The sequence below is a fragment of the Diorhabda sublineata genome, chromosome 3 (genome assembly GCF_026230105.1).
Source record: "Diorhabda sublineata isolate icDioSubl1.1 chromosome 3, icDioSubl1.1, whole genome shotgun sequence".
Classification (NCBI taxonomy): Eukaryota; Metazoa; Arthropoda; class Insecta; order Coleoptera; family Chrysomelidae; genus Diorhabda; species Diorhabda sublineata.
Genome location: NC_079476.1, coordinates 31,596,334 through 31,613,979, shown reverse-complemented (window position 1 = coordinate 31,613,979; position 17,646 = coordinate 31,596,334). Strand labels below are relative to the sequence as shown.

Here is a 17,646-nt window from a genome sequence, read left to right as displayed (position 1 = left end):
ACGAGCCATTGTGTTTTGTTTTCTTTATTTACATTTTCAATTCCAAATTTAATCCCTCATGCAATAGTAGGTAGACCTACATACGGTGACCAAGTCCAGAAGGAAAAGACACTACACCAACTCACAAATTAGCTCAATTCTAGCGCTGCAGATGAAAATTTTTTCTATATCGGGGTCATTCCTAAAATATAACAAATCCTATATTTCACATAAAAATGTCCCACAAATCTCTGTATCTCTCTCACCTGGACACTGAATTCATGAAGCCTATTTAGAAACTGAACGAAAGATTTTGAAGAACACAATACAATAGTGAAATATAAATGCTAAACTCTGATATAATACTTATATCATTAAGATAATTAAAATTAATGATGTAAACTTAGTGTTGAACCTCAAGAACAGTGACCAAAATCCTGAAGATAGACAGTGTTGAAAAAGATTTTCCAGTGATAAGAATGAAAAGCTGTTATCACCTAGAGGAATGTTTGAAAATCTCTTCAGAGGAAAATTGGTCCATCCTGGGCAAATGAATAAAAAAATCATATGTGAAGTTATTTATAATTATACACTTTTATACGTGTTTCATTAATTGCCAATTCCTATGCCCCAATTAAACATATCGTAACTTGTTAGGAACAGTCTCTAATTCTAAGAAGAATAACAACACGATAATGCTAAAACACATGTGAAAGTTACGCGGAATAAGACCGAAGCATTTGGTGGCATTGAACCACATCCAGCATTTAGTCCGGACCTTAGAGTGTCAACTTACTATTTATTCAGATACATTGCAAAATTCTTGCGTAGGAAAAATTTGAATTCAAAGGAGATGTTGAAAATACGATGAATATGAAGACTTCCTTTTTGTATGATTATTTAGACACCCTCTATATAACGACACTAACGAGAAGCCTTGTATTAAACTAGTAGATATCTAAGTTCTGTGCGTTCTCTGCTCTCCATCTCAAAAACGATTTGGTTTGACAAAATGTTCATAAAAGAGTTTATTATTTTCAATATTTATGTCAAATTTAAATAACGCTCAACCCTTAAACAATTACAGATACTAGCAAAAGCCTGATTTTTGTAAACTTTCACTTTGACCATCTTAAGAAACTGACTTGAAATTATATGAAGCTTTCTAAACAACTTTTAAAATGTCAAAATGAAAGTCTATATGAGTTTTCTCTCACATTCAAGTAAAAAAATTATTTATTCTCTTTGTTGATTACTAAATTTTGAGTTTCTTGTGCTCTACTTCTAATCTAATTACCAATAATTACATTTTCAGTAGCAAATGGTTTTCATCTCATTATATTGTAAGAATATATTTTTCAGTCAAGAGTTCAGAATTTTTTCATCTTTCGTTAACAGAAGTAATCCGGTGACTAGACATAAAACTTTTTAATTAAATAACTCCTTTCGTAGCATCTAGTAATAAATTCGTAAACTGAGAACTTTTTTCGTCATTGTTTCATTGTCTGTTCTTAAGCATATGCTGAAATGATTTTTTCGTATCAACATTGTTTTAATATAATTTACATAATAGGTTTTCGCGTCTGCGTTATGAAACTTTTTAGAAATTAAACTAGCAACTGTATGATTAGAAACATCAAAATCTTGTGGCAAATTATTAATTCTTCAATGTTTACGCGTTTTTAGCATAAAAATATATAGAAATAATTCATTGTAAGTAAATTTCCCTTCAAAATGGTGTAAATTATCAAAAAACTTTTTTTTTTTGATTTTACAAACTAAACACAATCAAGGAATTACAGCTCAAAATGTAATTCTGAATTTTTATGCATCAATGAATGATCCTGTTGTTAAAATATGTTTTAATATTATCATTGTCAAATGGCCGTGAACTGTTCCGTTGACCCTTATTCAAGTGCCCTAAAATTTCATTTTTATTAATTCGCCCTTTAACGAGTCTCCCCTGAACCCACTCAAATAAAAATTTTAAGCAGTTTTCCTCTTCCAATAATATTAGCTCGCTAACGTATGCAGTCGCGTCGCGCACTAGTCGCGCATAACAGATTTAAGAAGGTTTGGTCTGTCGCATTATTCGGTTATTCCCGCCCTTCAGCCCTCGCAACACTCGTTCTACCCGTCTCTTTCTTTGTTAGAACCGATTTCAGTAGAGGTGCAACTTGTACAGGGTGTCTGTTGTCCTGTACTTCTAAATCTTCATTGTGTTTTATCAAAACAATACATATCATTCATTATTATTTTATTTTTTATTATATAATATTTTTATTTTCATAATATTTCGATCGACAATTCCTGGCTATTATCTCAATATAATATTCAATCTAATCAAATTATTTCATGTACACATTGATAAGAGTACCAAAAACTAGGATAGATTAATTGAATTATTATTTCATATATAAATATCTATTCATTTCTTCACAAATTATCGTTGACATGTTATAACGGGTCTCGTTGCTGGTTTTCTTTATAACAAGCATATCATTTATTCTTCTAAATGTTCTTGATTTTAGGTCTCTTCTGTTTCAAAATTAGTTTTTTTAATAATTCTTTAAAAGAAAGATGAAAATTGACGTTTCGACTTCTATTTGAGTCTTTTTCAAAATATATTGACACTCACAATTTCTACATTTATATTTTCTAAATACTGAGATGTCTTGATATATAATACTACTTGATATATAATATTACTCCTTTTGTAATATTATATATTATTTTTGACGCTGTCTACATAGGTCAGACATCTCATTATTTAAAAAATAGACTTAAAGGTCATCAAAACGATAAAAAAATAAAACTGCATTAACGAACAATGAAATATAAAAAAAAACATAAATTCAATATATAATATTATTCCTTTTGTAATATTATATATCAATTTTGACGCTGTCTACATAGGGCAGACATCTCATTATTTAAAAAATAGACTTAAAGGTCATCAAAACCATAAAAAAAATAAAACTGCATTAACGAACAATGAAATATCAAAAAAACATAAATTCAATATATAATATTATTCCTTTTGTAATATTATATATCAATTTTGACGCTGTCTACATAGGGCAGATATCTCATTATTTAAAAAATAGACTAAAAAGTCATCAAAACGATAAAAAAATAAAACTGCATTAACGAACAGTGAAATATCAAAAAAACATAAATTAAATTATGAAGATTCAAAAATTCTTGGAATGGAATCTACTACACGAAAAAAGAGAACTTTTAGAAATAGTTTACATTCATAAGACGGTAAAAGCTATAAAAGATATAAAAGAGCTAAATAATTAGAGTAAAATCTTTAGCTCTATTTTGTAAATTCTAATAGAACTACAAAGAATTTAATTGATTACTGCTACATATTTGATATGTAAGAACTAAAGAAAAATTCATTTTTCTTATTAAAACAAATTTGTATTTCATTCTTATTTTGATATTCATGATGTCGGGGATCTATTGATTAATATAAATATACAAATTGTAGGTGTTAATATAATATTTTGAAAAAGACTCAAACAGAAGTCGAAGCATCAATTTTTATCTTTCTTTCAAAAAATTATTGAAAAAACCTAATTTTTAAACAGAAGAAACCTAAAATCAAGAACATTTATAAGAATAAACATGTATAAATTGAAGAAATCGAATCTCTTGTGTACCCAATCGTGTGCGTCACTTCATAGTAAAAAAGTAAATATGAAAAATTTCCTCGTTCTTTTCGTATCAGAATAGCAAAATATTGGATTATAAATATTCAAGTCTACTTCTACGTATTCCCAAACTACCTAATTTGACAGTTAAAACCAAATGATATTAATTTCATTAGAAGTGAGTTAGGACTATCTAAAATCAAAATTAAATCAAATTGATAACTTTGCAATTGTCTTCTACAAGTATGAGAGATTATTACAATAGAAATGAATCAATATGATTGAAAGCAAGAGTTATACTTTCTTATTTGGCATAAAAAATTGCTTTGGCTCATTTGTAACACTTAAAAATAAAGTTTTTAAAGGCTCTTCTAGTTCATCAAGTAAACTTTACCACTGGAACATCACATTCCAACAGTTTCATCTTTCCATCTTGAAAGCATAGCAATAATGACATTTTTTATTCATTGACCCAACAACAATCAAATATGATATTAAATTGAAGTATCATATTGAAGCCAAAGAGTAAGATCTAAAATAATGAATAGCATGTAACCACAGACATTACACCTAAGCTCAAAAATTCAAATAGTTCTATACTGAGATTTTTGACAAAAAATTGTTTTATATTTTTTTTGATGATCGGTTGAATAGTTTTCGGTTGAATATGTAACAAACAAACTTACATTCACATTTATAATATTATTAAGGATGAATAAATTATAATATTACTCTGTAGACATATTTCCTTAAATCAGTTTTTCGAATTTTTATGGCGAATTATAAAATTTGAACAGCATACACACACCCTGTAAGAAGAGCGCAATGTGTTTCAACTTACACCGTACACAAGGCTGGGGCCGCCAAGCCAAAGCCAAAATCAAGCTTGCTCAGCTAAGATAAGGTCACTAAACTTTCGCCGACGGGTTCGAGACCCTGAAAAATTTACATTACTGAATCGTATTTCTCTCTCTAATTTCACGTATCAGTTCCTTTCTATCTCTTTTTAATACCGTTTTTTAGTCTCAAGGCCTAGTCGCAGAGAGGCGCAGCCGGATATTTTTCTTTTTTTTCTTGTTTGTGATGTTCCTAACCCATTTTTATAACGAATATAATCATCTCCGTCTATTCCATTGGAATTTGGAATTTTTAAGTGATTCTGTGAAGTAAAATGGAATCTAACGAAATAAATTTTTATAAAGCGTTAGATTTTCTTGGTCAATTATATATTTATTGATTATAAATTAAATATATCTCCCGATTTTCAAAGTAAGCATTATCCGTAAAATTAATTTTGAAACACCTGCCAAATACACACTTGAAACCTTTTTTCTACATATCTATCCAACAACAAAACAATTTTCTTCTTCATATGAGTATTAAAACTAATCCATCTAGGGCAGAATTTTCAAATATAGCGAAAACTTCTAAAAAGCGACTATTCCAACTTCCTATTTTGTAAAGCTGTAATCATCATTTTCTAAGCTTTAGTCATCCTATCCTGGTAGATACGAGGTATATCCACTCTGACTCAAGCAGAAAAATGTACGTTGCTGTCGACTTAGTATAACTTATTTATGATTTATGTCAGCCTTAATTGAAAATGCCGTCGCTTGTACAATCATATCTGTGATTCGTTTTCTACATATGAAATTTATCGGCAAATCTCCGAGGCTCAATATTTTACATTGCAAAAAAATTCACAATCACTTGCCAATTGAAATCAAATCGATATAATCTTTTGCTGCATTTTGCAATAATTTGAGGGCATATTTACTGCCTTCTACTCTTCTATTCTAATAATAGTATATAATTCTGGAAAAGCTACATACTGGATTAATTTTTGCTATGGAGTTATACACTAATTATTACCTATTACTATTACCTATAATTTTGTTAGTCATTTTGGTTTTCTTCTGTATATTGAAATTTTATTTCATTGGTATCTTTATTTAGTAATTTTTATGCTTATTTATTATTTTTGCAAGCTTTTATCTACAAATTAGAACAATTTTTTGACAATAAAGCATTTATCTCTCAAATTTTTCAATGATTACAAGAGGAGTCATACAGTTCATTTAAGGACGTGATCAAGTTCTAGATAAATAACGATGTGGATGCCCGTCTTTGGTTACCTGCTAATGAACTGGTTCATGAGAAGCTTGAGTAAATTGGTAAGTTTGCAATTAATGCTTTCGCAATGGAATTTTCGCGAAAATATCCGTCAACAGCTCAACGATATGACGATCTGAGAGAAAGAAAATGGTTGAAATACAGGCGGCAATCTTCTATTAAGAAGAGAGATACAAAAACTTGTGAGTCGCTGTGATAAGTGTCTACGGAATTTTGGGAAGCTAAATAGAAAATTAGTTGTAGATTTTTATATTTGCTATTGAAAGTGTCCATGATAATTAGAAACCAGGAGAGTATAAAAAAGTTATAATTTAGTAATAAACAAGCGGAATAATATGCTAGTTCAGTTTTGAAAAATGTACATTTGAATGTGAGAGAATTAGCTGAAAGCTGGTATAGACTTTTAACTAGGTAATCTAAATATTGTTAAAAAAGTCATAAAATCTCCAGTCTACATCGGTAGCAAGAAATAGAGAATAGCTAGTTTCTCAAGTCTTGAGAATTCCATATTTGCAAAAAGTCTGACGGACGGTGTAGTGTATAGGTGTACATAATATTTAGAGAGAGATTCTTTGGAAAATTTTTAGATAGGATAAGGCTGAATAGAAAAAAAAAGCGAACGACATCTACCAGAAGAGAACGAAAAGAGAGCTATAGTAAGTTAAAAAGGTTCTTCACGGTTTGGGGATTTTTTTGTAAGTTTTTTTTTAATTTTATGTCTTTATTTTTGAAAAATTTAAATGGGGGACAGGCGGGTACACCTGTGGCTGCATGATTCCCTATCGTCGGCCATTTGGATGGTGAACCGGTTCACCAGGTTACAGATAAACCGCAGAAAACCTGTAACACCGACGATCGACGAAGTGATGAGAAAGAGTTTTATCTTATGGATATGGGAGGGTTGTCCCACTTACTAGGCATACGTGGCTTATGAACAACAAGTTCGCCGGCAAACGCTCAGAACGACAAATAATCCGGATTCCTTTCTTTGGAGGAGTGCAGCCCTGTGGAATTAGCTACCAAGGCACGTCTTTTCCGAACACTACAAACTACAGAAGGCATCTCCACACGGCAAGCCACCTTCTGATGCTTGCTTTTTACATAAAAACAGAACAAGGGTTTTTATTATCGTGAAAATAAAAAAAAATCATCATTAAATTGCACATTTAATATAGGAATTGATTTATTTAAAATACTCTGAAATTTTGACATTTAAACTGAACTCAAACGCAATATTTCCCTTAGTTTTATCTTCATATCCGATTGGCTTTTCTTCGATACGGATTAACCAATTTTCAAAGTACGTTGCCAGCAATGTAGTTTCAAAAACTAATAAATCATCGAGAATCAGTTAATAACTGAGAGTCCATGAACCCATTTGGCCGATACATCTGCCCTCCTCGTCGAACGTAGCAAGAGTTAATTTGTTTAATTTATTATTCAGCCATGGCAAATTTGAAGGATACATTATAAAAGACGAATGTGAATCTGAAAATAAAATTATATTTAGTGTCTCCACCGTTACGTTGTTTAATATATAATAAATAAAAGACCATTTTACATAAAATTCCGCTATGATTAACATAAAATTTACGATTGCTTCCTTATTCATCAAGAATTAGATGATAAACGACACTTTCTCATTTCAATTCAATGAATAAATTATACAGGTATTATACAAATTTCATTAAGCAAGAGCTATGCTCTTAATTATTTTTTTATCCAACACTGACAAATTGTTTGTGTGTTTCAAAAAATAACGTATTTTAAAGTGAATTTTGGGTAGCTAAATTATTTTGACTAAGCTATGTAGGACCGGATCAGTGCATTTCGCTTTAATAACGGAAAAAAATTTATAATTTGAGAAATGTATCCAAAATATTAGGTATGATTGATTTTTATTATCACTGTTCGTTATTAAAATTACATATCGTTGGCTTAGGTTGCAAACCATGTAGCTCCGTTTTTTTCTTATATCAACATTTTGATACCATTAAATATCTAATTTATGATATAACATAAAAACTCGTGATGGATCAAAAAAATCCAATACAATTTAAATGTCTAAGCCTCGTAACTTCAGCTCCTCATTTTGTTGAAAGTTAACAGCAATCCGTGTTAATTTATTTGTACTGTTTTTTTTTTCAATTATTTTTGAAATTTAATATCTGGCCACTATTTCTACGCTTAATTAAAAAAAACACGTCAAGTCTTCATTGAATTTTTTTCATCATTAAGTTTTTTGTGTCTACTTAAAATTTGGTGCTATGGAGTTACGATGTTTGCGATTTAGCCGACGATATGGCCTTTCTCCGAAGGAAATAACATATTGTCGGGGTTCTAAGCTATACGAGTATCTTCAAAGAATGATACAATCAGCTATAAGTGATTCTAATTGCAAATAGAGAAACATAATCTCTCCACAATGGTTTCAACAAAGTTGGGTTCGCTTTTTTTGTTTTGTCTTTAATCTGAAACTCGGGTTTTTTGCATTAATCAATAACATTTCATATTAGATTTAGATGTTTTTTAGTTTTACTTTGGTGCACGATAAGAATTGGAGATAGCGCCATTCTAGTGGTACTTATAGACTTTCTTAACTAAAGTTTCTACCTAACCAAAAGTTCCACGTGCTCCAACCATTTAAGTCTTTGTACTTTCACAATATCCCATATCCAGCTAACTGGGTATAATAAATTTCAACTAATTACTGGCTCTTCTCCGCCCTTCTTTTGCTAACTCAACTTATTCTTACTTTCTTTTGCAATACCTACCCATATATTTTTTTAGTCATTGTGTTTTTTCTTTCTTTTCTTAACTCAACTGTTTCTTACTTTTTTTGGCATATCTACCTTTATATTTTTCTTTCTCGATTGGATTTCTGTATAGCATCATCTCCAACCGCTCCACGTACTCCAATCATTTTAGTCTTTGTCTTTTCACAACATCTCATATCCAGCTCACTGTGTATAATAACTAATTAGTGGCTATTTCCCTTCATCTTTTTTTTGTTAACTCTAAGAATTCTAAAAATTTTCCTTCCCTATCGTCAACACTGTAGCTTCTCCATTTGATTAAGAACCCAAATTTCTCAAGTATAAACTACCACAAATCTTATTACTGTAGTTAATTTGTTTTTCTCTTTTATCACATTGTTTAAGGCTCTTCGCTTGAATTCATACGGCATTATATGATTTTTGAGTTTCCTAAGGGTAGTAACTCAACAGTTGCGACAAATAACATTTTTGCGCTAAGTACAATGTCGTGGTTTATTACCCATTTCTAACTTAGTGATAGTAATTAACACTTAGTATCATCCGTCTTCATATGGTCACTTTTGAATGCAATAAACTACTTACAAATCATTCCGTGAAACTGAGCACTTTCAGGATCATATTTACGTGACTTTTTATTGTTGTTCCAGGAAAAACTAATTTTCAATTAACAACTAAAATAATTCTCTTTAATTAATATAAACACTACTGTATTAGTGTGATGTGAAGTCTCAAAATAACTGTCTAACGGTAGTTTTATCTAATTATTCGTAATGTAAAGTCTACAAATATTTTACTTTCCAATTTGATTGATTTATTTTATATTTATTCCAAAGTGTAACTCATAATTTGATATACGATTTGAATATTAGTGAGGTGTTTTATATAAATTCTAAAACAACATTTAATGATGGATGGGTTTTTCAACAGTTGAACAACACTTTACGGTTAACATTAAAATCTCGATATACCCTAAATACATTAAACAGTTTACTGTCTCAATATGTAGTTGTTAATCTTACGTTTCAAACTAATTAAAGTACTGAAAAATATTTAGGTTTTACATATATTCGTTCTAATTTGAATTTACATTATTTTCAACTCTATACTAAAAAAACCAGATAACATATATCATTGAATATTTGAGAATGTAGCTGTATGAACTGGACGTATATCGATATCTCTATAATTCTTGTTGAAGATGTACATTCATTCGGTCGTGTTAAACAAGATGTTGAATGATAAATTCTATGATCCACTTGGTTTTTAGAAAATTATTTGGAAATTTAATACAATAAATAACCTCAACGTCGTCGTTTATTGTTACGTGACATAGAAACAATTCTTTAAATATCAAAACTCACGAAACGTTGCAATTTTATTAATTTTCTCTTTTTAAACGCCAGGTTGCTTGCAGGTGTCATGGTATTTAGTTGCGACAAACAAAAACATTGGCGCGATTGTCGTTTGGTAGCTCGGAGCAGTGTTCATAAAATTCTATTTCAGTAAGGTTAACCAAAAAAAAATCGTCACATATTTCGGTTGCTAATGATACAAGTAATATGCTCTGATTCGTTAAACATCATATCGAATTGCTGTACCTTGCAATTTTATTTTATCATATCATTATCGCTCCTATTATTTTAAAATAACGCAAAGTTAATTTTTTAAACACCATTTTTCAATATTTATATACGAGGTCTGCCTATTAAGTAACGAGACTGCGCGCCTAGAGGGCGCCCTAGACGAGTGAGGGAAAAAACGAGTAGTGCGTTGTGTATCTAGATATCTTGTCTATGTACATCCCAAAACACGTTTACGTCACTATTATAGTATTTGTGCAGTAGCGGTTTGGAACGAACGTGTTTTTTGCCATAAACAATGTGTGACGAAAAAAGGAGCAAGGAATAAAAATAGTCCATTTTTTGAAATGTACCTATTTCAAAAATTTAAAACTATTCGCATGAATTCTCTTTTGAGTCTTCTATTGACTGTAAACTATTGATTTAACTTTTGAGAAAATAATGTGTTTCCAATTCTTATTACGAGAGTTGCTACTCAAGTTTTGAAATATGACAACACTGATGTGAATATGTCAAATCTGACATCGCCATCATCAGTCTGACATTTTCAATGGTGAATGAAATCAGAACGTGTTGTCATACAAATGCCATTTAAGTTATTTACAGATACTTGAAACATCGTGCAATGATTTTCTATGGCTTTTGAGGTGGATTAAGCCAACAGCAGTGTACCGATCAACTGTTTAGAAGATGAAACACCATGTGGAGCCACCGTTTTTCGCTGGTTCTCCGAATTCAATCGCCGTCACACGTCGCTACAGGATGAATTTCGTGTAGGTCGTCCAAAATCGGCTGATATGTCTATAATTTATGACAGGTCACGAATAATGGATCTATGCCTATGAAACCGAAACTAAACATCAATCGAGTGTATGGGTCTTGAAAGAAGAGCCAAATCTAACAAAAGTTGTTCGCGCATGAAGCACTTCGAAACAAATGGTCGCGTGTTGTTCCGGAGTAACTGGACATGTCGCCATCGTTCTATTAGAGCAACGTAGAACAGTCAATTCGGGATGGTACACCAACATTTGTTTGATCGATAAAATCAGGAAACTAATCGCAGCATACTATCATTCACCATCATGACAATACGAGTTCTCACACATCGGTTCAAACAAAAACGTTTTTGAATAGTCAAAAAATCGAATTGATGGGTTATCCGCCGCACAATTCTTGTTTGGCATCCAATATTTCTTCTTATACTCGCAGATCGAAAATAAATTGCAAGGTCAACGTTTTTCTACACCTGAAGAAGCGGTTGATGCGTTCAAATCGCATGTTTTGTAGGTACCTCAATCGGAATGGAAAAAATGCTTCGGCAGTTGATTCAAACGCAAGCAAATAAGCCCATAAATCCAACTATAAAGATTTTTATTTGTCTATCTCAAAACTTAAGTAGCAGCCCTCGCATAATTATATAAAGTACACATTTTTATATTTTATTGTTAATAAGTAATTTAGTAATCAGTTAGACCTAATCATTTGTGGAGATTCACCACTATGATTTATTTCATTGAATAATTACATTAGTTTACAAATTATAATTTATAGTAATATAATTTATGACTTTCTGAATAGTAGCATGGGTAGTTCAAAGAATTAATTCATATCAAGGTCGAGAAATGAATTATAATGTTTATAAGTTTATGTAAACCGAGAAAGAACTGGCTTTAACTTTAGAGTAGTTAAACCTTGTTAAGTTATTACTATCATGTCTGTAGAAAATACAATTAAGGAAGCTTAGAAATAACTACCTGCTATTATTTTTAAATCGCCTGTATATTCTGAGATACAAGAGAACTACAAGTCGTTATAGGAAAATAATTTTGTCCAATGTTATCACCACCTACATCAATGCACTTCCGAAGCTTTCTCAACCTAGAAGCTTGAAGCCATCTCTTAAAAATTCATCCATTGCTTCATCTATCTACTCCTCCAATGTCCATTTTTCTTTTGGTTAAGGAATAACCAAAAATCACACATTGCCAAATCAGGCAAGGTGGATGTTTAGGTATGACTACTACTGTGTTGAATCACCGTTATGCAATAATCGACTCTTAACTGTCTCAAGAACTACCAGTTTGAACTTCAAACTTATTTGCTTTCGCTAATGTTCAAACTTATTTGCTTTCGCTAATGCTGTACTACGAAAATAAATTTGCCCTTTTTCTCAGATTACTCCTAATATTAGTTCCAAAATAATTTCCAATACTCGCGTTCATATTTTTGAACGATTCTCGCATACGTTTAAAAATATCAAAATATGTCAATCCAAATTAGAATATGATGAACATTTTCTATTCTTAACATCGATTTCAAAAAGTATTTCCTACAATTATGAAAAACTTGGTTTAAAACAGACGTCGGATATTTAGACGATAACCACAGCAGACACTTTTATTATTTCGAAACTACATGTTTCAGCGTTATCTTAAAATAGAAATGTTAAAACAAACAAGTGCCATTCCTTTAATGAGTCACAGTTTAACTGCAGAAAGTGAACACATCTATAAGATATTAATGCTATTTTGAGACAATATTAAAAGATATGTGACCTTCAGCTGTAATCAGTACGGGGGTGAATCAGAATCCGTATTAGAATTTATGCGTACCCTTAGTGTTAACTTTCAGTACTGTTTGATTTTCGGGCAGCTGTACATATGGAGGTTTTTATTTAATGAATTGTATTATTCAATTTTTTGGGAGTTTCGACGTATTTAGTGTGAGAATGTAGAGTCCCCGATAATGTCACATGGTCAGTGGGTTTTAAGTACCAAATAAACATTATTACATGTCCTCCTATCGAGTAAATGGAGGGTTCAGAATAAGAGTGAACTAAATCCACTTTAGCTACGTTTTAGCTACATAAGTTTACAATTAAAGCCTCATAACAAAAATTACCAGTCAACATTTTTTAAAAGTATATATTCAATTTAAGAAGTTCTAGGAATAATTTACATTTCGATAGGTATTATTGACCAAATTTCATGCTATAACCCCAAAAAATCCAAAATAGTGGACTTGGATCAAATGTATTCTGAAGAATGGATAGATAATGCACCAACTCCAAGTGTTGTTAATACACTTTATTTTTACATCTGCTCAAAGATCATATTGGAAAAAATATCATTTCTTAGTTGAAAGGAAAAATTAATTGTCATAAAAAACTCATCATGGGTTTCATTTCCTTCAGTTTTTGTGGTACTGGGTTTGATTATTTTTCTGATACCATGGAAGGTTTTTGAAGTATCCATGATAAATAGGGAAAATGGGCAAAATGTTCTCGTTTGTTTTGAGTTATTTATCTTCTGGTTGAGTAAAGCTTACCCTGATGTACAGTCAACAAGTTTTGCCCTTCCACGGGTCTCCCTGGCCTACGTGTTAGTGATCCTTTTTGAGATTTCCAAGGTTCGCAACCTTCAAATTTCACTGGAAGTTTCATGTATTTTTATTTGGAAATTTCCTCCTCTCTCAAACCTCATCCACAGTAGCTTAAGTCAATTTATTTTCCTACCTTTAGCATCCTTTTCCCTGTTTGTGATTGAATCATCGAGCTCAAAAACTCTTCTTGTATTTTTACAACTTCAAACTGAGGCTTTTTCACTATTGCAGCTTTAGTGATTTTGTACCAGTCCCCAGGCACATCGATGGTCTCATGTTTTTTGCTTGCTCTGTCTATTATACCAAATTCAGTATTATTGGAAAGGAATAAGTGACCTGGGATCAAAGTTTCATATCAATTATTTCCGCATTCAATAGAGGTTCTTGAACAATTTTCGGTAGAGTAAGGATAGTGTTTATATTCTGATTCCGCCCAGTGTATGAACGAAATGTTTGAACGTCCTGACATGTTCATACAAATATTTTCAAAGGCATGAAACTGGATCTTCCTAACCCCATCCACTAGTAGACTTATCCCTTATGTGTATATAGGCAGTGCCGTTATTAGAACAATGGATTTATCTTACGGTAGTCTATTGAAGTTGTAAGTTTGAGAAAAGGCAATGCCTTTTGAAGATCAAAAACATATTTTTTATCCCACGGCAATTTTTGTCAGTTCTGCACGGGCTTGAACTGCTCAGCTTAAGTATAATTCTCTTTCTGCCTTCATATCCGCTTTGAATCTTTTTCTTCTCATCAGTTTTAGCACCAATAACTTACTACAGTTGCTGCATCAAATCACCTGGATTTGGTTCAGTAGTATTCTGAAAGAAAATAACAATCTATCACTAAGCAACAGAGCTTGCTGCTGCCTGGCGGATATTATCAGAACTTGTTCATTATCACACTGAAATTTTACATTGTTGATGCATTTTATAGCGTTGCTAACTCAAAAAGTAGACTTGATATGTTGTTGTTTTTTTATTTACAGCAAGAAAACAGTATAAAAATCCCAGTGTCCAAAGGAATCCCAATCAAGCTGCATCTATAGCACGAAATCATGCTAAAGCAAATCAAGACTGAATTCAGTCCGTTGAAACAATACCACTTGATTGATTTTTTTATCCGTTCTTTGATTTGACATGTGTCATTATTAGACATTATCTCAGTTTCAATAATTGTAAATAAAATAATTTAAAAAATTGTCTCCAAAAACATTTTTATGTAGGATCCGTAATGGTATTAAAAATAAGTCGGGAAAAGGTTAAAAGACTGAGTAGATTCCCAAATAATTATTTTTTCATATCTCTAATAGTATTAAAATAGATATATACCATACCTTTTTCCATGTGTAATTGTTCCAAAGGTTTATTCACTTCATCGGGTATTTTTAACTTGAATTGTTCGTTAAATGTAGTTATTAATGCATCCATCAAACTAGCTTGTCTCGAAAAAATTTGTAAAATTTTTGATACCGACGTACCATTTTCTATTATTGTAAATTGAATAAATATACACGGCAGGCAATTCAAATCGTCTTCTTTGGAAGGTCTGGCATATTCCCAACTAAACTCCTCAAATTTTAAACCCAGTAATAATACCTTAAACGTTCACTACGTCAATCCACATAAATTATTTTCGTAAACCTATTTTAATATTCAAATATATAGGGTGTCCTGCATAAGAACGGACAAAGAGGAAAAGCGTGTAGTGGATCAATTTATCTCTACAGGGTATTAAAAAAAAAGGTGATCCCGTCTCTAGGATAGATAGAAAACTGAAAAATATTTGGGGCTTGCTCAATGGAAAGTTTTCGTAACGTGATCCGTATTCAAGATAAAGGAAGAAAAATTATACACATTTTTCACGATTTTGTCGCAACTACTGGCAATATTGTATTAAAATTTTAAACGATTATGTTTTGGAATCTGATACATCCGATGAATTTGTTTTTATATCTAACTCTCATAGGGGGCGCTAGTTACACGGTTCGTACCAAGTGGTATTGAACATAACTTGTTCAATATTAGATTTTTTAAGCAAAATTTCAAGTGAGCTTTAACATCAATTAATTTTGCATTTTTTTCTTAAACGCCCTTTATCTTGAATACGAATGGCGTTACGAAAATTTTTTACTGAACAAACCCTAAATATTTTTGAGTTTTATATCTATCCTAGAGACGGGATCACCTTTTTTGAAACACCCTGTACATCAAGTTCCATCTCTGGGGAGCTGTAATAGTCCAAAATATTTAAAAAACAATATCCAATTTGGTACACTGTTAAAATCATTAGGTATTGGTATTTGTATTCACCTGAAGAAACGTTTGTTATGTTCAAATAACATATTTTGAAGATACCCCAATCGGAATCGAGAAAATGTTTCGACAATTTGTTCAAACGCTTGAAAAAGTGAATGGATCTTTATGAAGAATATTTTGAAAAACAATAAGCCCATAAATCTAATTATAAATATTTGTTTTTATTTGTCTGTCTCAGAATTTAAGTATAAGCAGCCCTTGTATCATATTTATTGAAAAAATGTAATTTAGTAAAATTGTAGAACGGAAAGTAATTTTGAACTCAAACTCGTATATCCACTGTAAAACATTTTTGAAATGTGAAAGTTTCTAAAAATCTGATTTAATTGCAATCCCACCGAAATTAAGGGAATACTCACACATTTTATATCGTCAATTATATAAAGACCTTTGGAATTTATTCCTACTAATACCGGTTGGTCTTGATGGGTCATTAACGAAATCAAACCGGTTACAGGTTGCTCTATTTGACCTTCAAAAAACGCCGATCTAAAAATAAAAAAATAAATTGGAAACAAAATAGATTTGCATTTTTTTGTTATAATAAGAAACTCGTAATTATATTTTGGTTGGATGCATCCGTCTTCAAAGACAATTGACGCATCACAATTGCAGCTAATGTTAACAAAATACCTGCTACTTTCACTGAAAATGAAAAACTTTTAAGCCATATAAATGTGGAAGTGAATCTTACTACCAATAATATAAGAAGAAATTAGAAAATAATATTCAACATTTCCAAAAAATTGGATATTTCGAAAAAATTCACTTAATCGAAACGAAGAGAAAGTGGGTTGTTTACTTAGAAAGCATTAGATAAGTGGAAAATTATACCAAAATGACAACTCAATCAGTGGCGTAGAATTTGAGAAAAGTAGATTTTCCTGCTTCTTGCCGACGTAAAATATTATTTGAAGGTAAGTAAGACATAAATAAAAAAAAAACATTTACATAAAATATTTATTAGTAGTTGATCAAGATTAATTAAAATTTTATAAATTACCTCTACGAAGGTGATGCTATATATTTTGACATACAAGAAAAGTAACATTTTTATGAAAATAACTTTTTGTAACACTCAACATAGAAGCTTGAAGTCAGTCATAATTTGAAATACTGTCAAAAAATTTATGATTTCTTCATCTATCTCATCCTCCTTAGTGAAATGTCAGAAATCGCACCTGGCCAAATCAAGCGAAAAGGATGGATGCTCGATAAGTGTTACATTATTCCAATTCAACAGTCTACCGTGCAGTTGACTGACTCAAGATCCCGCAGGAAAACATTTTGGGATGCACCAGTTTTTTTTCGATGCGTAATGTAGGGAAGCGATAATTATACGCAAGAATATTAATATTCAGATTAAAGCTATTTATCTATTTATCTATCTAATGAAAAGTTTGTCAGCTTCCACTGGGTTATCACATTGAATCCTTGAAAAGTATTTACTCATTTTTGATAAACTTGAACGCAATTGTGGAAATTAATGTCTAAAAATCTCCTGTAATTTAAGCACAAAATAAATAAAAGTGCTCTAAATTTTGTAAATTAGTTAAAAGCTCACTTGCACACTTATTCACAGAAAAAACTGTAAAAATAGTCAGTTTCAGTTGTTCTAGTTTCACTGAAACAGATTTACTAAGTATCTATGAAGTTGTCTTAGCACCATAAACAAAAAAAAAACAATACGAAACAACCCTAGAGCCGTAAAAACCTAGAAAAGCTAACAAGGATATGTACGAGAAAATCATTTGTTTATACCACGGCCGCTAGTTTGAATGCGTGCATCGAGCGCACGGTGGTTCGAGCACAA

General features: G+C 31.2%; 1 protein-coding gene across 1 annotated transcript in view; it reads right to left on the bottom strand.

The window, feature by feature from the left end:
- Positions 1 to 6,923: 6,923 nt before the first annotated feature.
- The window catches only part of LOC130441314 (FERM domain-containing protein 8), a 28,202-nt gene continuing 17,479 nt past the window's right edge, over positions 6,924 to 17,646 (bottom strand). Inside the window, exons 5-7 of the mRNA XM_056774932.1 lie at positions 16,193 to 16,322; positions 14,852 to 15,113; positions 6,924 to 7,262 (exon numbers count right to left, since the gene is read on the bottom strand). Of these exons, the coding sequence (XP_056630910.1) occupies positions 7,126 to 7,262; positions 14,852 to 15,113; positions 16,193 to 16,322 (529 nt within the window). The 3' untranslated portion in view covers positions 6,924 to 7,125. The remainder of the gene's footprint in view (positions 7,263 to 14,851; positions 15,114 to 16,192; positions 16,323 to 17,646) is intronic.